A 16,329-nucleotide genomic window follows, 5' to 3' on the forward strand; every position below is an offset into this window, starting at 1 on the left:
CCATATATCAAAGGGAGACAGGTCTGAACTTCTGCTGAAACCATTAGGGTGTTTTTGCAAAGAGGGAATCCAGGTCCCTTTGATGTGTGCTAGAAAAATTCCCCCTCCTTTTATAAGCCCGGATCAATGGCCGGCGGTGCCGATCTCCTGCGAGCCTACCAGCCCTGGAGAGAAAATTCCCTGAGGCAGGGGAGTGCTGCTCCACAGCTTGGTCAGATTCCTCACCAATATCTTCCCCTTCTGCTGTCTGAATTGCTCACATTTCTTTCTCTTCTCTCTTTATTCTGGTGTGGAGGGAAGCTTCCCACTTTCACATTCTTCACTTCTAGTTTTTAATGATGTTCTCGTTGTAATTAGAAAGTGGCTCTGTTGTTTATTCTGATCCCTTTGCCAACATCTGTTTGTCTTTTGGTCACCCAGTAAATTCTTCATCTTAGCTTTGGATGAGTGGCTCCTTTATCTCCCCCCTTTTTTCTTCTCTCTCCCCAGAGGATTTCAGTCTGCTGCACTGTTTGAATTATTCCTCACATCCTCACATTCCTCACATCCATGGACAAGTAGTTTCTGTGTAGCTATGACAGTAGAGTGGCATTGGGAAGTCAGAGCACAGGCACTGTCTCTGTGTTCACTTCTCAAGTGCCAGGTGAATGTATGGGCAGGATGCTCTTGGGTCTGCCCATGGCAAACTCCTCCAGGCAGAAGTCTGTCTCTCAGGCATGCACAGCCCTGGGGCCAGGACAGCAGGACCCTGAGGTCATCCAGAGCCTTGGGGCTCAACTCTGACAGTAGAAGACTTAACAGCAGCTGTCAGTATCTGACTGCAATGTTGACATGGCCCAGGCCACCTCCCTTGGTACCCCAGTCCAAAGGTGACTGACATCTCCTGGGAGAGCCTTCAATATGAGTCCCTGATGGGTTCCCGTCAGGTTGGCTTCAAACCCAAGAGTGAGTTTGACTACTCAGGAGTACAGGGGGATCCCCTTGGAGTGGCTGTGTAACTGCAAAGGTGACAGGGACTGGGAAGAGCTGTCAGCTCCAAACAGCTCAGACTTGCACGCTCCTTTCTTTCAGCAGCTTGCCTCAGGAGGCCGTGCAGACAAGAGTCCAGATCATTTGTAGATCTTCACTCTTCATATTGATGCACTTTGGGGTCTCACCTCAGAGGTGACAGAAGTACCTCCTGACACTGTTTCTTGCTGGACCTTGGTGGTTTCAACAGCTGCTGTCCAAATGATGATGGTAGTGATCAGGCCCAGTTTTGCATAACTTGTGAGCCAAAATAATAGCTGGTGTTAGACCTGAAGTGGTTTTGATCTCTCCCTTGCTGGCTGTGGTGGTTTTCCAGATGGAATCCAGCATCACCATGACCTGCATTGATGGGAAGTGGAACAAGCAGGTGACCTGTGAGCCTGTGGACTGTGGCATCCCAGACCAGTACCATGTCTACCCAGCCACCTTCAACTGCAGCGAGGGGACCACCTTTGGCAAGAGATGCTCCTTCACTTGCCGACCTCCTGCTCTTCTGAAAGGTATTGGAGGGTGCTTGTGCAGTGACCTGGGCATAGCTACACGGTTAACACAGACTGTTCCTGGTGATGTATGTTACTGTTGCTGTTGTTTTAGAATTATTCATGATATTTTAAGTATGAAGAATTATGAGACTCTGTGGGAAGGTTTATTTATATTAGAAGTCAAGTTCTTTTGCATCTTTCTATTACCTTCCTTTGACCTTTCCTTGATCACGGCTAGCCAGGCAGTAATGACAGTGAATATTGCTTCCATACAACCAAAACATGGAAAAGTCATGGGGATAAATCAAATTGAACTCTCTCATCTTCTTTCCCATGCTTTTGCTGTTTTATATGCCTGACTCCCTTCTATGTCTCATCCATGTGTTTGGAAAGGCAGAAGAAAACTGAAAAGTCCTATGTCCCAGTGGCACAGTCCCCCCATCTGTGTTTTTCCTAATCCATCCAAACCCTCTTTCCTTTTCCACACTCATCTTGCTCTACCTCTGACCTTTCTCTCCTCTTCTTGTTTGGGATTTTCTACTTTTTTTTTTTTCTTAAAAGTAACATACTGTGCTGCCTTCTTTCCTTTTCTCCCTCATCTTCTTCCCTGCTGCTTTTCTGCTAGCATCCCCATCATCATCTCAGCACCCTCAGCCCTTCTGCTCACTGGCACATTACCCTTTTTGCTCTGGTCCTCAGGAAACAAGAAAAGATACCTTTGTTAATTTGAAGGAACATTAGAGCCAAATTAACTCATCATCTTGCAGAGCAGTAATCTTAACTGCTGTTGTCAGCTCAGGTACAAATGTTGTACAAAAGGGTTTTTTTGTGCCTGTGGTATCACCTTTTCTGCTATGACTCCTTGCAAACCTCAGAAGAGGTATGGGAAGCATTTTTCATTTCAGTCAAAGGATAGGTTGATTTCTTCATCAGTAACCAAATTGCCTAATTCTTTTCACTCTGACTTAGGAGGGTAACCACAAGCAAGACTACTCAAATGAGAGATTTTGATCAAAGAATTCCCTTTTTCTCTTCATACACTCAGAAAGCCATCTTCAACAAGAGGTGTTTTTGCATTGAAAATGCCTGGAATTTGAGGGGGTGGTGAAAACAATGGTACTTACTCATCATGACCAACCAGAACTTCACCTGATGACTCCGTGGGGGTAGCTGGGGGAATGACAACCAACTCCCAGGTCAGGGCTGGAACTGTGGTGTGTCCCATCACTTCAGTTTTGTCCAGACACATTGTGAGCTGTGAGGTAAAGGCACCATTTGGTGTGCAGCCATCGGTGATGACTAATAGATGTTGCCTCCAAGCTTCTGGGATGACTCATGCCTAATTCAATCACTGACGTCATGACAGCCACTGTTGGTAATGTCACAGCTTATCAGTTTGCAGTGGCAAGTATGATATCACCATGGCTGGTCTGCAGAGCTGCTGCATGAGTCAGAGCAGGGCAGCATGCTGGTGCTCTAGAAAGGAGTTGCCTTCTGCACCGAATACCTCTGCAATCATCTGCAGTTGGGCAGGGGAGAGAGAAAACCAGGGCTGATTTAATGTGGCTTCTCTTATCTTTGTGGGTAGGGCAGGAGGGCTCCTCCACATACCTTCCTGAGCCCTCCAGAGCTTTTTGTTTTCTTCATTTTTGAATTCCAGCCTCATGCCCTGGCTTTCTTCCTTCCCTCTCTAAGAGATGGCATCGCTCTGGGGTTAGTAGTTTGTCAGTATTATTTTGGATAACTCCGAGGTTGGCTGGCTGTTGAAAATATGCCTTGTGGGTTGAGAAGAGTTCCTGCAGCAATGCTGGGGGATTTCAATGGAGTATTAGGGATTTTTGAAGGGTTAGTGGCTCACAGCTGTGCTTTGTTTCTTAGGAAAAGCTTATTCCTTTTCAACATACAGTATAAAATAACAAAGAATGTAAAATACACTGAGACTAGGCTACTTTTAGCTTAACCTTCTGAAATCAAGTAGGTCATAGCAGAAGCAAATAGATCTACTGCACCTTTTACCTTTGAGGTGCTGGCCAAGAAAGCTTCCTGAGAAAAAGGAGTCTCTAATGAGTATTATGAATTGTATTTATCACAGTAGTCCCCAAGGACTGAGAGTCCCCAGCTGAGAATGGCTCCTCATTGTGCTGGAGTAGTGACTCTAATACTAACAGATGCTGCTCCAAAAGGCTCCAAATTGAAATAAAAAGGACAGATTCAGGGAAGAGATAGAGCACAGAAACAGAGTGAAGAATGTAATGGCACCAAAGCCTCTGTTAATGCCATGGCTTTGGAGGGGAGAGGGTTGATGTATGAAGCAAGCTTCCTTTCGGAGAACAACAAACTAAGGAAGAGAAACACAAAAGATTACAAAGCCAGTGCTCTAGCATCTCCTGAAATAAGCACTGTCTGCCTGTCAGCTGAAAACAGAGTCTTTAATGATTGAATGCCATCATCTAGAAAGAGAAAATCCATAGGACGTGCCCAGCTGAATTTGTCAAACCAGCTGAGGTGGGGTTTGGTATATGCTGGGTTCAATGGCATTTCAAGAAAAACAGCCCTGCTGAACATTGTTAACTTTGCTCACTGTTCTGACCAGGAAACAACAGCAACTTGACCTGCATGGAGGATGGGCTGTGGTCCTTCCCAGAGGCCCTGTGTGAGCTGATGTGTCGAGCACCTTCCGTCGTCCCCAATGCAGATCTCCAGACTACTCGCTGCCGAGAAGATAAGCACAAAGTGGGCTCCTTCTGCAAGTACAAATGCAAGCCAGGTTACCATGTCCCTGGATCCTCCAGAAAAGCAAGGAAGTACGTGAAAGTGTGCTGCTATGAGTCAGTGTGATTCAGAGAGCCAGGAGTTAAAATGATTCTGGGAAAGGGATGGGCTGTTTATAATGGACTCTATGTGCTGTGAGGAATATCACTGAGCAATTCCTTCATGCAGATGGCTGTGCAGTTTCAAGGGGATTTAGGCACCTTTAGCTCACTTAGGCTTCTTTGAAAATGCTCAGAACCAGACCTTGCCTCAGAAATACCCCTTTGATATGCAGCCTGGGGAGTCCCCTTTGAAACTCTGCAGGAAAGGGTTAGTGCTATCATATACTTCTGACTCTGCACAAACCCACTTCAAACCAACCACAGCCCACAAGCCTGGGAAGCAGAGTTCTTGGGAGATGTGTCCAAGGCCAGAAGAGAAGTTTAGGCTGGGCAGCTCAGTGTTGGCTTTGCAAATAATCATTATTTTTGCTCAGAGACCTCATGACGCAGATTCACAACTTGTTCCCCAAGTGTTAAAAGCCGAAGCACACCCTTCCCCTGCAACCTGCTAGCAAGAGCTCAGGGGTTTTAGAGGCTCTTGGCTGACTCAGCCACTCACTAAACAGTCTTGTTCTTTCCTGCACAAAAAGGAGAGCCTTTAAGATCCAGTGCACGCAGGACGGCACGTGGCTGCCGGGCGCTTGTGTGCCTGTTACCTGCGACCCTCCACCCTCCAAGTTCCATGGCCTCTACCAATGCTCCAATGGCTTCCAGTTCAACAGTGAGTGCCGCATCAAGTGTGAAGATGATGACAGCCAGTCGGTGAGTCTCTCTTATCCAAATCATCTCAGCCCGTGCTAGATATATTTCCCTAAGGACCCTGATCCAGAGAAGGGCCACGAGGATGGTCAGAGGGCTGGAGCACCTCTCCTATGAAGACAGACTGAGAGAGTTGGGGTGTTCAGTCTGGAGAAGAGAAGGCTCCAAGGAGACCTTCCAGTATCTTAAGGGGGCTACAAGAAAGCTGGGGAGGTACTTTTTAGGGTGTCAGGTAAGGATAGGACTAGGAGGAATGGAAGAAAAGTAGAAATGGGTAGTCTTAGATTGGATGTTAGGAAGATATTCTTCCCCATGAGGGTGGTGAGACACTGGAACAGGTTGCTCAGGGAGGTGGTAGAAGCCTCATCCTTGGAGGGTTTTATGGCCAGGCTGGATGTGGCTGTGAGCAACCTGATGTAGTGTGAGGTGTCCCCACCTGTGGCAGGGGGATTGGAAGTGGATGATCTTTGAGGTCCCTTCCAACCCTAACAATTCTATGATTCTATGATCTCGGAGAGGCCGAATGCCACTGAGTGTTTCTGAGACCAGAGGCAGAGGGATGGAGAAGATAACACTCAAGTGAAGCAGAGGAGGAAAGCTACTATGAACAGCCTGGAAATGTTATTCCTATGACAGCAACAATAGTACTATTACCCACTGAGGTCTAGCCGTAAGTTTCCAGACAATAAGTAGCCAAAAATTCTGCCTCATTGGCTCTATGATCTAGCTAGAAAGTGAGGAATGATGAAGGGAAGTATGCAGGGTGTGAGTTACCTGCCCTTGTCCTGTTGGTTCATTCCATGTTACCTTCCTTTTCTGTCCTGTGCTTTCTATGTATGTGTGCCATACAATAATTTCACTTTGGGGCATTGCAACATTACAACTGTTCAGGTGAATGGTCTTTAAGCTTTCCTGGCTGTCTGGCTGTGAAGGTATCTTTTGACACTAGGGGTCAGATCCTAACCTAGCAGAAATCAGCATGTTGCCTTTGACTTCCTAGGAGCTCTGTTCACTGATAGGAGAAGATCTAGCCTGTAGTATCTTGTTTGCAATGTTTAGTTTTCCTCACTAGAGGTAATTGTAGTTTGTGGAATAAGTAACTTCTCCCAGAAGTGCTGCTGCTTAGTACTTCTGGGAAGAGAAAGTGGGGATGTAGATGCTGCTGCTACCACACACACTGCAGGGTGCAGGGAGTGCTCTCTTGAAGGCCTTTTAATATCATTCCAGATTCTCAAGATATATTAAAAAGGCATCAACCCTGCATCTAGGGCCAGTGGTCTGAGACACCTCTGATATCTGCTCCAAATGTTAAAAGCCAATTGCTCCCTCATTCCCTGCCAGGCTGGCCAGGCCTCTTCATAGGGGCAACAGGCAGAGCCTCATCCAGGCACCAGGAAAAGGTTTCCTCTTAGGTGAGGTGATGAGCCTTGTGAAATGAGAAGTTGCATGTGTGGGTGCAGTTCATGTGGGAGCTCTGGGAGAAGGTAGCTGTGGTTTTGTGCATCTACCAACAAAGCTGGTGAAGAGTCTGGAGAACAGGTCTTCTGAGGAGTGGCTCATGGAACTTGTTCAGTCTGGAGAAAAGGAGGCTCAGGGCAGATCTCACTCTCTACAACTCCCTGAAAGGAGTCTCTCCTCCCAAGGAACAAGTGATAGGACAAGAAAAATCAGCCTCAAGTTGTGCCAAGGCAGGTTGAGTTCGGATGTTAGGAAAAATGCCTTCCTTAGAAGTGTTGGTAAGCTCTGGAACAGGCTGTGCAGGGCAGTGGTAGAGTCCCCATCCCTGGAGATGTTTAGATGTGATGCTGAGGGACATGGTTTGGTGGTGACCTGGCAGTGCTGGGTTGAACTTGATGATCTTAAAGGTCTCTTCCAACCAAAACTATTCTACAACACTCTTTAAGCTCTTGCTCAGAGTGATCAGTGTTTCTGGAGGTATGTACCATTGCTGCAAGTGCCAGGAAACTGGGGCCATCAGAGTAATGACAACTGGTGTAGTGGGCTTGTTTGTTTTTAGATGAGCTGGATGTGAAGAGGTACAAGCAGGGGAGTCAGGGTTACAGCAATAATGAAGTGAGTTCTGGGAAGTGAGAGATACAGCTATGTCTCCATTCTCTGTAAAGAAGAATGCAGTGACTGTTGAGCTGCAAAAGCACCTTGAGCAAAGCAGCAGATAACATCTTGAGAAAGAGATTTGCAGAGAAAGGTATTTCCAAGTATCCCAGAAAATAGACTGCAGAAAAAGAGGGAGGACTCCTGGCACAAGCCAGAACCACTTGAGAGGTGTTAATTATTTAAGGATTAAACCCCACTAAGTCTCTCTCAGCTATATAAGGTGATAATGCACGTTGCATCCAAGCAAGAAACCCAGCAGGGATTTTCACAAGAGATTTTGCAGGTCAGGGAGTGATGGACAGTATGTTACTATAGCAATGGATATCCTGGGATCTCTGAGTATGTTGCAAAAACAGTGCAATAGTATCCTTAAGCACAGCCAGCTCCAGGAACATAAATCAGGTTTCATGGCTCACCTTTAATAATCATGCCTGAACCCTGGCATGCAAATTGCCGTGGAAGTGCACCACAGTTGCTAAACCAGCAAATTGTGCTCAATTATCACTTAGCCATCCCTTCCTGAGTCTGTCACTGGGCTGAAGGATCATTACTCAGCTGTACATATGGCATCTCTTAATCACCAGGAACAGGATGGTCATTTGAGCCAGCACCTCCCCTGGCACCCAGAGCAAGGGTCTTCCATCTCTGAGTATTGTGCACAAATCATATGAACAGTCAGATCTAAATGAATCAGTCTCTGCCAAACTGGCCCTTAGGTGAGAGTCACCAAGCTGGATCACACTCTGAGTCCATCTGGTCCATTATCCTTTCATATGATTTCCTTATTACTTCTGGCAATGGCCAGATGTCTAGAGAAGGGGAAGCAGGTCCCACGCAGTAGTCTGCTGATACGACCACTTCACATCTCACTAAATGTTGTGTTCATCCACCAAGCTGAGCAAAAAAAAGCGTTAGGATATTAAGGACAAGACTAACACAAAAGTCTGCACAGTCTTCCACACCAGTAACAGGGGCTTGTGTGAATCATAGAAGGGCTTGAGTTGGAAGGGACCTTAAGGATCATCCAGTTCCACCCTCACTGCCACAGGAAGGGACACCCCCCAGTAGACCTGGTTGCTCAAACCTCATCCAGCCTGGTCTTAAATATTTCCAGGGATGAGACATCCACAAGTTCTCTGAGCAACCCATTCCAGTGTCTTACCATCCTCACAGTAACAATCCCTGTACTACAGCTGGTGTGGGTCATGAAGAAGAGCTCCTGAGGAAAGTTCAGCAGCTCTGCTAGAGTCCCAGCATAGCCAGCACATTAAAGGATCCCCAGTGATAACCATCACAGTGCCCAAGAGCAGGGTGGGTTAGATGGCAGGCAGCATGCTTGGAATATAAAACTGGTGAGGAGAACCAGAGATCCTTCATGGTTCTCCCACCCAGTGTGGTCCCCATTGGAGATTTGGAGCCCAGCCACCCTAGCCACCCTCCTGTTGAATGTCCCACATTACCCCATGGTAGTTAGGCTCACAGATCCTGCAGAACAGCTTGTGCAGAAATCCCCGATGCCATGAGGATAGATCTGACAAAAGATTGCCTGTGCACTCCTTTGTTGTTCCTAAAGGGCATGATATTTCCCCTCGGACTTTGGTATTCATTCTCCAACATCATACAGAGAACCTCTTCTATAAGAGGAATGTCATATTCTATTCCTTGCCCATTCCCACACCAGAGGGTTTTTTTTCTCCTTTCCACCTGCCTCTGTGCATGCCTGTCTCAGCCTCTTCACTTGCTGTCACTCAAGGCAGCCAAGCTCCAAAGAGCACGTTCTGCCCTGCTAAGCATCCCTGCTCATGTCCTGTTTTCCTTCCTCCTTCAGACAGCCATTGGGGATTCTCTCTTTTTTGAGACAAAGATGATGCAACTAGTTAGAAAATGGGATGAGGGAAAAGGTTGTCTGCACACAATGCAAACCTCTCCACAACAACAAAGAAGGCAAATGGGGTGAAAGCACCTTCATTGCTACTGGAGGGGGTCTGGTTTGAGGTAGAGAACTTCCAAGGGCCTCAAAAAGCCACTGCCTTGCACAGAAGAGGCATGTGTGTGTGTTTGTGTGCATTGCAGGTTGTCTTTTCTTTTATTACTCTTCAGAAGAAAACTCCTTCTTGCTCCCCAGCACTGGCAGTCCCAGCCAGGGCTGGCAGTCTCCACCAGGGCTAGCAACCCCAGCCAGGGCTGGCAGTCCCCACCAGGGCTAGCAACCTCAGCCAGGGCTGGCAGTCCCCACCAGGGCTAGCAACCCCAGCCAGGCCTGGCAGTCCCAACCAGGGCTAGCAACCCCAGCCAGGCCTGGCAGTCCTAACCAGGGATAGCAACCCCAGCCAGCCCTGGCAGTCCCAACCAGGGCTAGCAACCCCAGCCAGGGCTGGCATTCCCAGCCAGGGTTCCAGTCCCAGCCAGGCCTGGCAGTCCCAACCAGGGCTAGCAACCCCAGCCAGGGCTGGCAGTCCCAACCAGGGCTAGCAACCCCAGCTAGGGCTGACATTCCCAGCCAGGGTTCCAGTCCCAACCAGGGTTGGCAGCCCCAGCCAGGGCTGGCAGTCCCAACTGGGGCTGGCAGTCCTGACTGGGGCTCCTCCAGCTCTAGAAGAGCTTTACTCCCAGCACAGCTCTGCCCACTTCTCACTTCTCAGGCTGTCCTTGCTGTTGTTTTGGTGACCATCCTCCTTCTCTGCTGCTGTCATTCCCAGGGCCGAGGCAGCAATGTGATTCAGTGCAGGAAGGATGGCACCTGGAGCGGCTCCTTTCACCTCTGCCGGGAGATGCAGGGTCAGTGCACGCTGCCCACACAGCTCAACAGCCACCTGAAGCTGCAGTGCGCCGGCGGCTACGGAATAGGTGTGTGGGCATCAGCCTGGGCATCTGCCGTGGGAGTGCAGCTTGGGAGGGAATGGGGAGCAGTGGGACAGGAGATGAGGGAAAGGATGGGAATGAGAGGGAGGAGGGAAGAAGCCTGCAGTCCTTGAAGTCACCTTCTCCTATAGACCTGTTTGCCTGAGTGCGAGGCTCATGCAGGAGGCTTTTCAGGGAACTGCTTTCAGGAAACACGAAGCTTTGAGAGGCATCATCTAACATGCTCTGACTGCCTGCTCCTCGCTGCACTTCCAGTTTCATTGTGTCTTGTCTTGGCCAGCTGGTTTTAAAGGGCAGACAGCAAACCAGACTGCTCCAGAGACATATCCATACCTCCAAATACAGAGAGAAATCGTACCTGTGTTTGCTCTTGCACTTTGTCACACACACACACACTTCAGAAGCTGAAAGGCAGGATGCTGGCAGGGAAGCACAGCACCAGGATAATTCAGATCTCTCCAGAAGGAACATGAGACAACTGAGCATCACCTTGGGTATGACAGATGTTTAAGAGATGTTGTAAGGATCTTCTTTCCCTCTTCTTTCTGGCCTGCCTGGTCACTCTGCAAGGGATGATGACTGCCTGCACTCAGCTTTGTTTCTTGTCACCCAGGCAGGAGGAGGGACAGACTACACACTGAGTTGTCCACTCTATGCGGTGTTTTCAGACCCTGTTTTTGAGGTCTCCCTGCTGCAAGGGCTGTAGCAGGAGCTTGACTGGCTACAGCCCACACAGACCTGTGAGGCCCCTTCCTGCAGCCCCCCTCCCAGGCCCTGCCAGCCCCCTCCTCCCTTCACCCGTCCCTTTGAACTTGGAGAAATTTCCTCCTTGCGCAGCTCCCTCATTATATCGCAGCCATGCGAGGGACCACGAGCCTCCTTGTGTTCCCTCCCCGGGGAGGAGAACACGACCTGGATGAGATCACTGCTCTGTAATGATGCCAATTACAGATCATATATCAAAACAATTCCCACCCTCTCCTTCCCCTAAGTGTGAACAGTGTGGTGGAGAGTGAGAGGCGAGCAGGCTGCAGCGACTCTTATTGTGGCAAGGAGTTTTATCCTTGAAGAGAGGTTACCTCCTGGCCCAACCAGGGCTTAGCAAGGAGAGGAACACCAGCTCCTGGTTTGGAGAGGAGCATCTCAGTGCTGGAAGCAGGAGGGTCTGCAGCTGTCCATATATTAGGGGCCTGCCAGCCCATGGTCCTCTCCCAGGATGACTGTCAGCAGGTGTTGATCCCAGATGTAAGGTCTGATGGGACTGTTTCTGGGATGGGACCACACAGCCATCGTGGAGGTGAGGAACTCATGGCTCAGATCCTCCATAAGAATGTGGCTTTTGCCAGAGAGGGAGGAAGATCTCGGTGAGGGCACAGCAGCCGTTGGCTCTTATCCTCAGCAGATGGAGACATACCACACACTTTGTTAGGCTCACCCAGCACCATCTTTCAGGATCAGGTTGTTGGGGTTTTCTTCTCTTCTTAGTGTTTTTAGAAGCCTGATTGCTGTCCTTCTGAGAAGGAGCTCTCCTGCCATTCACTCACAGTGGGGCTGGTGTCAATGTGCCTCACCCAGCAGGTCTGTGGAGCCACTGCCATGTGTAGCAGGAAAGCAGAATGAACCCCAGGCTCTCCCTGTCTTGCTGGCTCAGCACCTCAGGTCTGCTTTGCTCCTGCTGGCTCCTCCATGTGGGATGTTGGAAGGCAGAAGCAGGTGGGGAAAATAATAGCATCCAGTCATGGTCACTATGAATCCCACACACCTTTGGTAGTTCCTCAGACACCTAATCTGCCCTTCCAGGCTGAGGTGTGTGTTGAGCCAAAGGTTCAAGCTCTCCAAACCAGTGCAGAGATTAATTCCTCCCCCAGTGCTGACTGGAGTGCAGAAATCCTAATGACATGTTTGCAGCAGCTGTGCCATTCAAGAGTGATTTTCCAGGGGGGAAATGGTAATGGTTCAACACACTGGGGCTTACGGTTGTGTCACTACATGGCTCTGGGATATTGCTGCAGAGTAGCACAGCATGTTTTAATAAAGAAAGGACAGGATTCCCACTGGGCAGGACAGTTAATCAGAGAAAAAGCAGGTTTATGTGTGAACAAAGCCATCATTACCTCTCTGTGTACTTCGTGTGGGCTGTGGGACTTAGGTGATAGCTTGTCTGCAATATCATTAGTCTTGGTCACCCTCCAAAAGATTATTATCGAATGTCTGTAAATGTGGCAGATCAAACGGTAGGTTTTGGCCGTGTCATAGGTAAGATGAATTCGACAGCCCATGCTTAATCAGTGCTCTTGCTTGAAAGAGGACTTGAAATAGGGAAACCTTCACATTTTCTCGGTGATCTGAAAGTACAAAACCTGACCCCCTTCTTGGAGTTAATAGCCAGAGAAATACCTGGAAATGCAGCTGGCACAAAAAGGCCCTGGAATATCTGCCACCCCCACCAGCTCCTGCTGAGACGCAGGGTTGTACTCAGCAGTTCATGTGTGCCTAGAAGATATGTGATAGTTATGCTTGACTGCTAATTGCAATTTAGGAAAAACGAGACCTAATCCTGTCCTTCAGCTGGAAGGATGCTGAAAGGGTCAGAGCTGCTTGCTTTATCCTTTAGCTTTATCCTCTCTGTGTTCCGTGCAGGCAAGGAGTGTACCACCTCATGTCTGGATCACAGTCACGAGCCCATCCTCCTGCGCATCAATGAGACTGTGCAAGACATCCAGCACTGGATGAACCCTCAGAGAGTGAAGGTCAGTGCCTGAAGAGTTCACTGACTGTGTCCCCTGTGTCCTTATGTGCAGTGAGTGAACAGCCTTACCCCTGCTCTGTTCAGTGAGGGGCTACATAAGGAGTTCTGCCCTTTAGAAGAGAATTCCTGATTTTTATGGTCTCTTTGCATGTTCTGGTATTGTGGTGACTTTCTCTCCAAGTGAGTGTCTTTCTGTCTGTGAAAGTCAGTTCAAGGTAAATGCCCCAGATGAGTGTGTTCAGATCCACCCTGCCCTGAGTGGGTCTGATCTGGTTAGTTACTTAGGAAGATGTGACAGACAGTGAGGGAAAGGGCACTGGCCAGGTTTTATTTTCTTCCTCCTGTTCAGTGTTTTACATTCTTCGGGTGTCAGGGCTGGATTTTTCTACACTGCTTTTGGATGAGAAAAGAAGCTGATACAGAGGGTATTTCATTTCCCAAACGAGCAGAACTGGCTGAGTCCTCCCCTCGCCCCTTTGCCCGCATGTGAGAGATGCCAGCTCAGCACAGCCCCTTCCAGAGGTCACCACTTCTTCCTCCTGCCTGCTGCAAACACACAGCCAGCATTAACCACTCATAGCACTCCGTCCTGGGTGTTCTCCAGCCCTGATGGAGACATGCCTACCCATGTGCAGCACCTTGCATGTGCCCTCACCCCTGCACACATGTGCCGCTCGCAGCACATAGCTGCTGTGTTTCATGCCTATGGTTGGATACCAGTGAGAAACACTTGGATACTAGTGGGAAACACTTGGATGCCAATAGGAAACACTTGGATACTAGTGGGAAACACTTGGATGCCAATAGAAAACACTTGGATACCAGTGGGAAACACACTCATTTACCTCTTTCGGAAACCCCTCATGCTTAGATGGCTGCACAGATGTCTCCTCCTGCCTAGGAATAACAAAACATGTGTAACCAGGTCCTTGTGCAGTGTTTCTGCAGGGGTAGATGTTGATCTGGTGCATTTCAGGAGGTGGTTTAATTGCCATGGTGGTGTTAGGTTGAGGATTGGACTCGATCTTCAAGGTTTTTTCCAACTGAAACTATTCTGTGATTCTATGTTGGAAGATGCTGGCACACCACACGTCATCAGGGTGCAGGTTGCTGGTGGAGCTGGTACAAACACTGCTACCTTTTACATACTTGGCTCTAGCTTTGCTGGAGTCTGTTTTACACACTTGAACTCCATTTAGGAGGAGAACAAGCAGCCAACACAGCTCCAGCATGTCCTGAGCAGCTTTAACAGTCTATTTGATTCTCTACATGCCTAAATGTATACCAAGGGTTTGAGATTCTTGCAGTCTGGCCTGGCTGTGGATAGAGAGCTGCTCCAAAAATCTTCACCACTTTACACTTCCCTGTAATACATGAAGCAATAGAATAAATCCTGGGAAAGGGTGGGGAATCTATGTCCACAAAATATGGACCAGCCCACAGTGTCCTTCCCAGCTTCCCATTCACTCCAGATGCCAAGATTATATTACCGCCTAAGCCTTGGCTTTGCCAAGTTTCTGGCATGAGACATAAAGAAAAGCCCTATCTCTGTATTAGGGACAATTTCTCACTGGCCCTTTCCTGAGTGCTCAGCTTTAAAGTGGTTTTGTAATTCATGGTGAAATAAAGTGACAGCTTCCCTCCCGTCCTCTGCTGTGCTCCTTCTTTTATTGATGTAGGTACGCAGAGGGAGCTGTAACGAGTTTTATACCTGCAGGTCTCTGGAGGGCTCATTAGGCAGCAGGGAAAACAGGGTAGTAAAGGGGGAGATGAGGGAAGTGAAGGATGGAGGGGAAATCTTGGTTTCCAAGAGTGCAGTGGTAAATAAGACCTTTTTTTTTTTTTTCACCCCAGTGGTGAGGATCTTGCAAGAGCTTTCAGCTGTGAGCAGATATGTTTGACCCCACAAACACTTTGTAACTGGAGAGTGAAATTTGGGCTTGAAAACTTGTGTTGGGAGATCAGGGCAGTCTTTAGGAGGCCAGCAGGAGGATGCTAAGACATGCTGGAGGGGGTGTTTTTGGTAGCTGTGAAACATCCATCTTATTCAACTCTCCAGATAAGGGGATGTCAGCCCCAGGGAGCCGTGCCTCGTGGGGTGCCACTGGGGGCAATGCTGCTGCTGGTGGGAACAGGGAGACCCTGGAGAGATGGGACTGGGAATGCCTCAGGGGAAGGTCCCCATGGCAATGTGCTGTGTATCATTAATAATAAGTGTCTCTGTTTATGGTCAGTGACAGCTTGCTGCTGTGCCATACGGGGAAAGGGAGCAGCTGGTTGCATTTACACGGCGAGTCTTTGTGGATCTCAAAGTACTTGAATGACGCAAAGGAAACACTTATAGTTACTTAATTCCAGGCACAAGTAGTGTACAAATGAGCACAGTATGAGAAGCAGATAAAGGCAGGACAGATCTCTGGAGCCTACCTTGGAGAGGACAGGCACTGATAAAAGATACGGAGAGCCAGCAAGGAGAAAAAAAAAAAAAAAAAGAAGAGCAAAACCAAACTCAAAAAACCAACCCACATATATTTGTTTGTAGCTGCTCAAGCAACAGCTGTTACAGAAGCACAGTGGGAAGAGGGAACCACCCTCCTCTGGGGGTTGTTTAGAGCAGAGCTGTGCAAAGCACTTGATTTTTTTTCGGTTCGCTGGGAGTTCTGTCACATTGAGAATTACAAAGAAAAAAAAGTTTTCTCCTAATCAAAATGACTTTGGTGGTGTTGTTACGACTGTTGGTGAAGCAAAAAAAAAAATGCGGAAAACGTGTTGGTTTGAACCTAATGGAGAGTTTCATCTCCAAGGATGTTTTTTAAACTTTAATGAAAATGGAAAAAGAAAACCCAACCAAACAAAAACAAACCCTACAACCCTAGAAATTAAACATCCTCTCAAAAGAGCAACAACAACAGATAACTCATGTTGAAAAGTGTCTAAATATTACTGTGTTCTTCAGGACTGGTTTAGGCTGAGCTGCTTTGTTGGGTCTGGAACAGCTTGTTGAAATCAGTGTAAGCTGGCAGTGCCTTCCAGATCAGTATTTTCAGCAGGAAAAAAGCAAAACAAAACAAAACAATTCACCTGGAATCTTCTGTGTGTCTGTGATCAGAGCAACCATCCCTGTTCCCACCATCCCTCATTTCCCGTGCGTGTGCAAGGGGCAGTGAGCTGTTGAAGACACCTCTAGATAGAGCTGCCAAGACTGACTCTGAGGGTAGCAGAGAGAAAAAAGTGAAATACCTCAGGAAGACAGCTTGACAGCAATTTCCCACTGACTGCAGGGACACAGGGCAGGCACCTAATTTCTTAGGTTGTCTGAATGGGAGGTCCTTGCCTTTGTGCTGAGCAGGAAAAAGCTGAATGTAGCACTAGGAATTGGAGCAATGCTTTCAAACTAGAGCAGGGTAGATTGAGATTGGGCATTAGAAAGTTCTTTACTATGAGGGTGGTGGATCGCTGGAACAGGTTGCCGAGGGAGGTGGTGGAGGCTCCATCCCTGGAGACATTCAAGGTCAGGCTT

The 16,329-nt window shown here is 48.2% G+C and overlaps 1 protein-coding gene across 1 annotated transcript in view; it reads left to right on the forward strand.

Moving 5' to 3' along the window:
- PAPPA (pappalysin 1) overlaps positions 1-16,329 on the forward strand; it is a 195,133-nt gene that overhangs the window by 157,087 nt on the left and 21,717 nt on the right. The window contains exons 15-19 of the mRNA XM_054393420.1: positions 1,346-1,529; positions 4,105-4,315; positions 4,915-5,086; positions 9,898-10,045; positions 12,701-12,810. Coding sequence (XP_054249395.1) covers positions 1,346-1,529; positions 4,105-4,315; positions 4,915-5,086; positions 9,898-10,045; positions 12,701-12,810 — 825 coding nt within the window. The remainder of the gene's footprint in view (positions 1-1,345; positions 1,530-4,104; positions 4,316-4,914; positions 5,087-9,897; positions 10,046-12,700; positions 12,811-16,329) is intronic.

Source organism: Indicator indicator, chromosome 28 (assembly GCF_027791375.1).
Source record: "Indicator indicator isolate 239-I01 chromosome 28, UM_Iind_1.1, whole genome shotgun sequence".
Lineage (NCBI taxonomy): Eukaryota > Metazoa > Chordata > Aves > Piciformes > Indicatoridae > Indicator > Indicator indicator.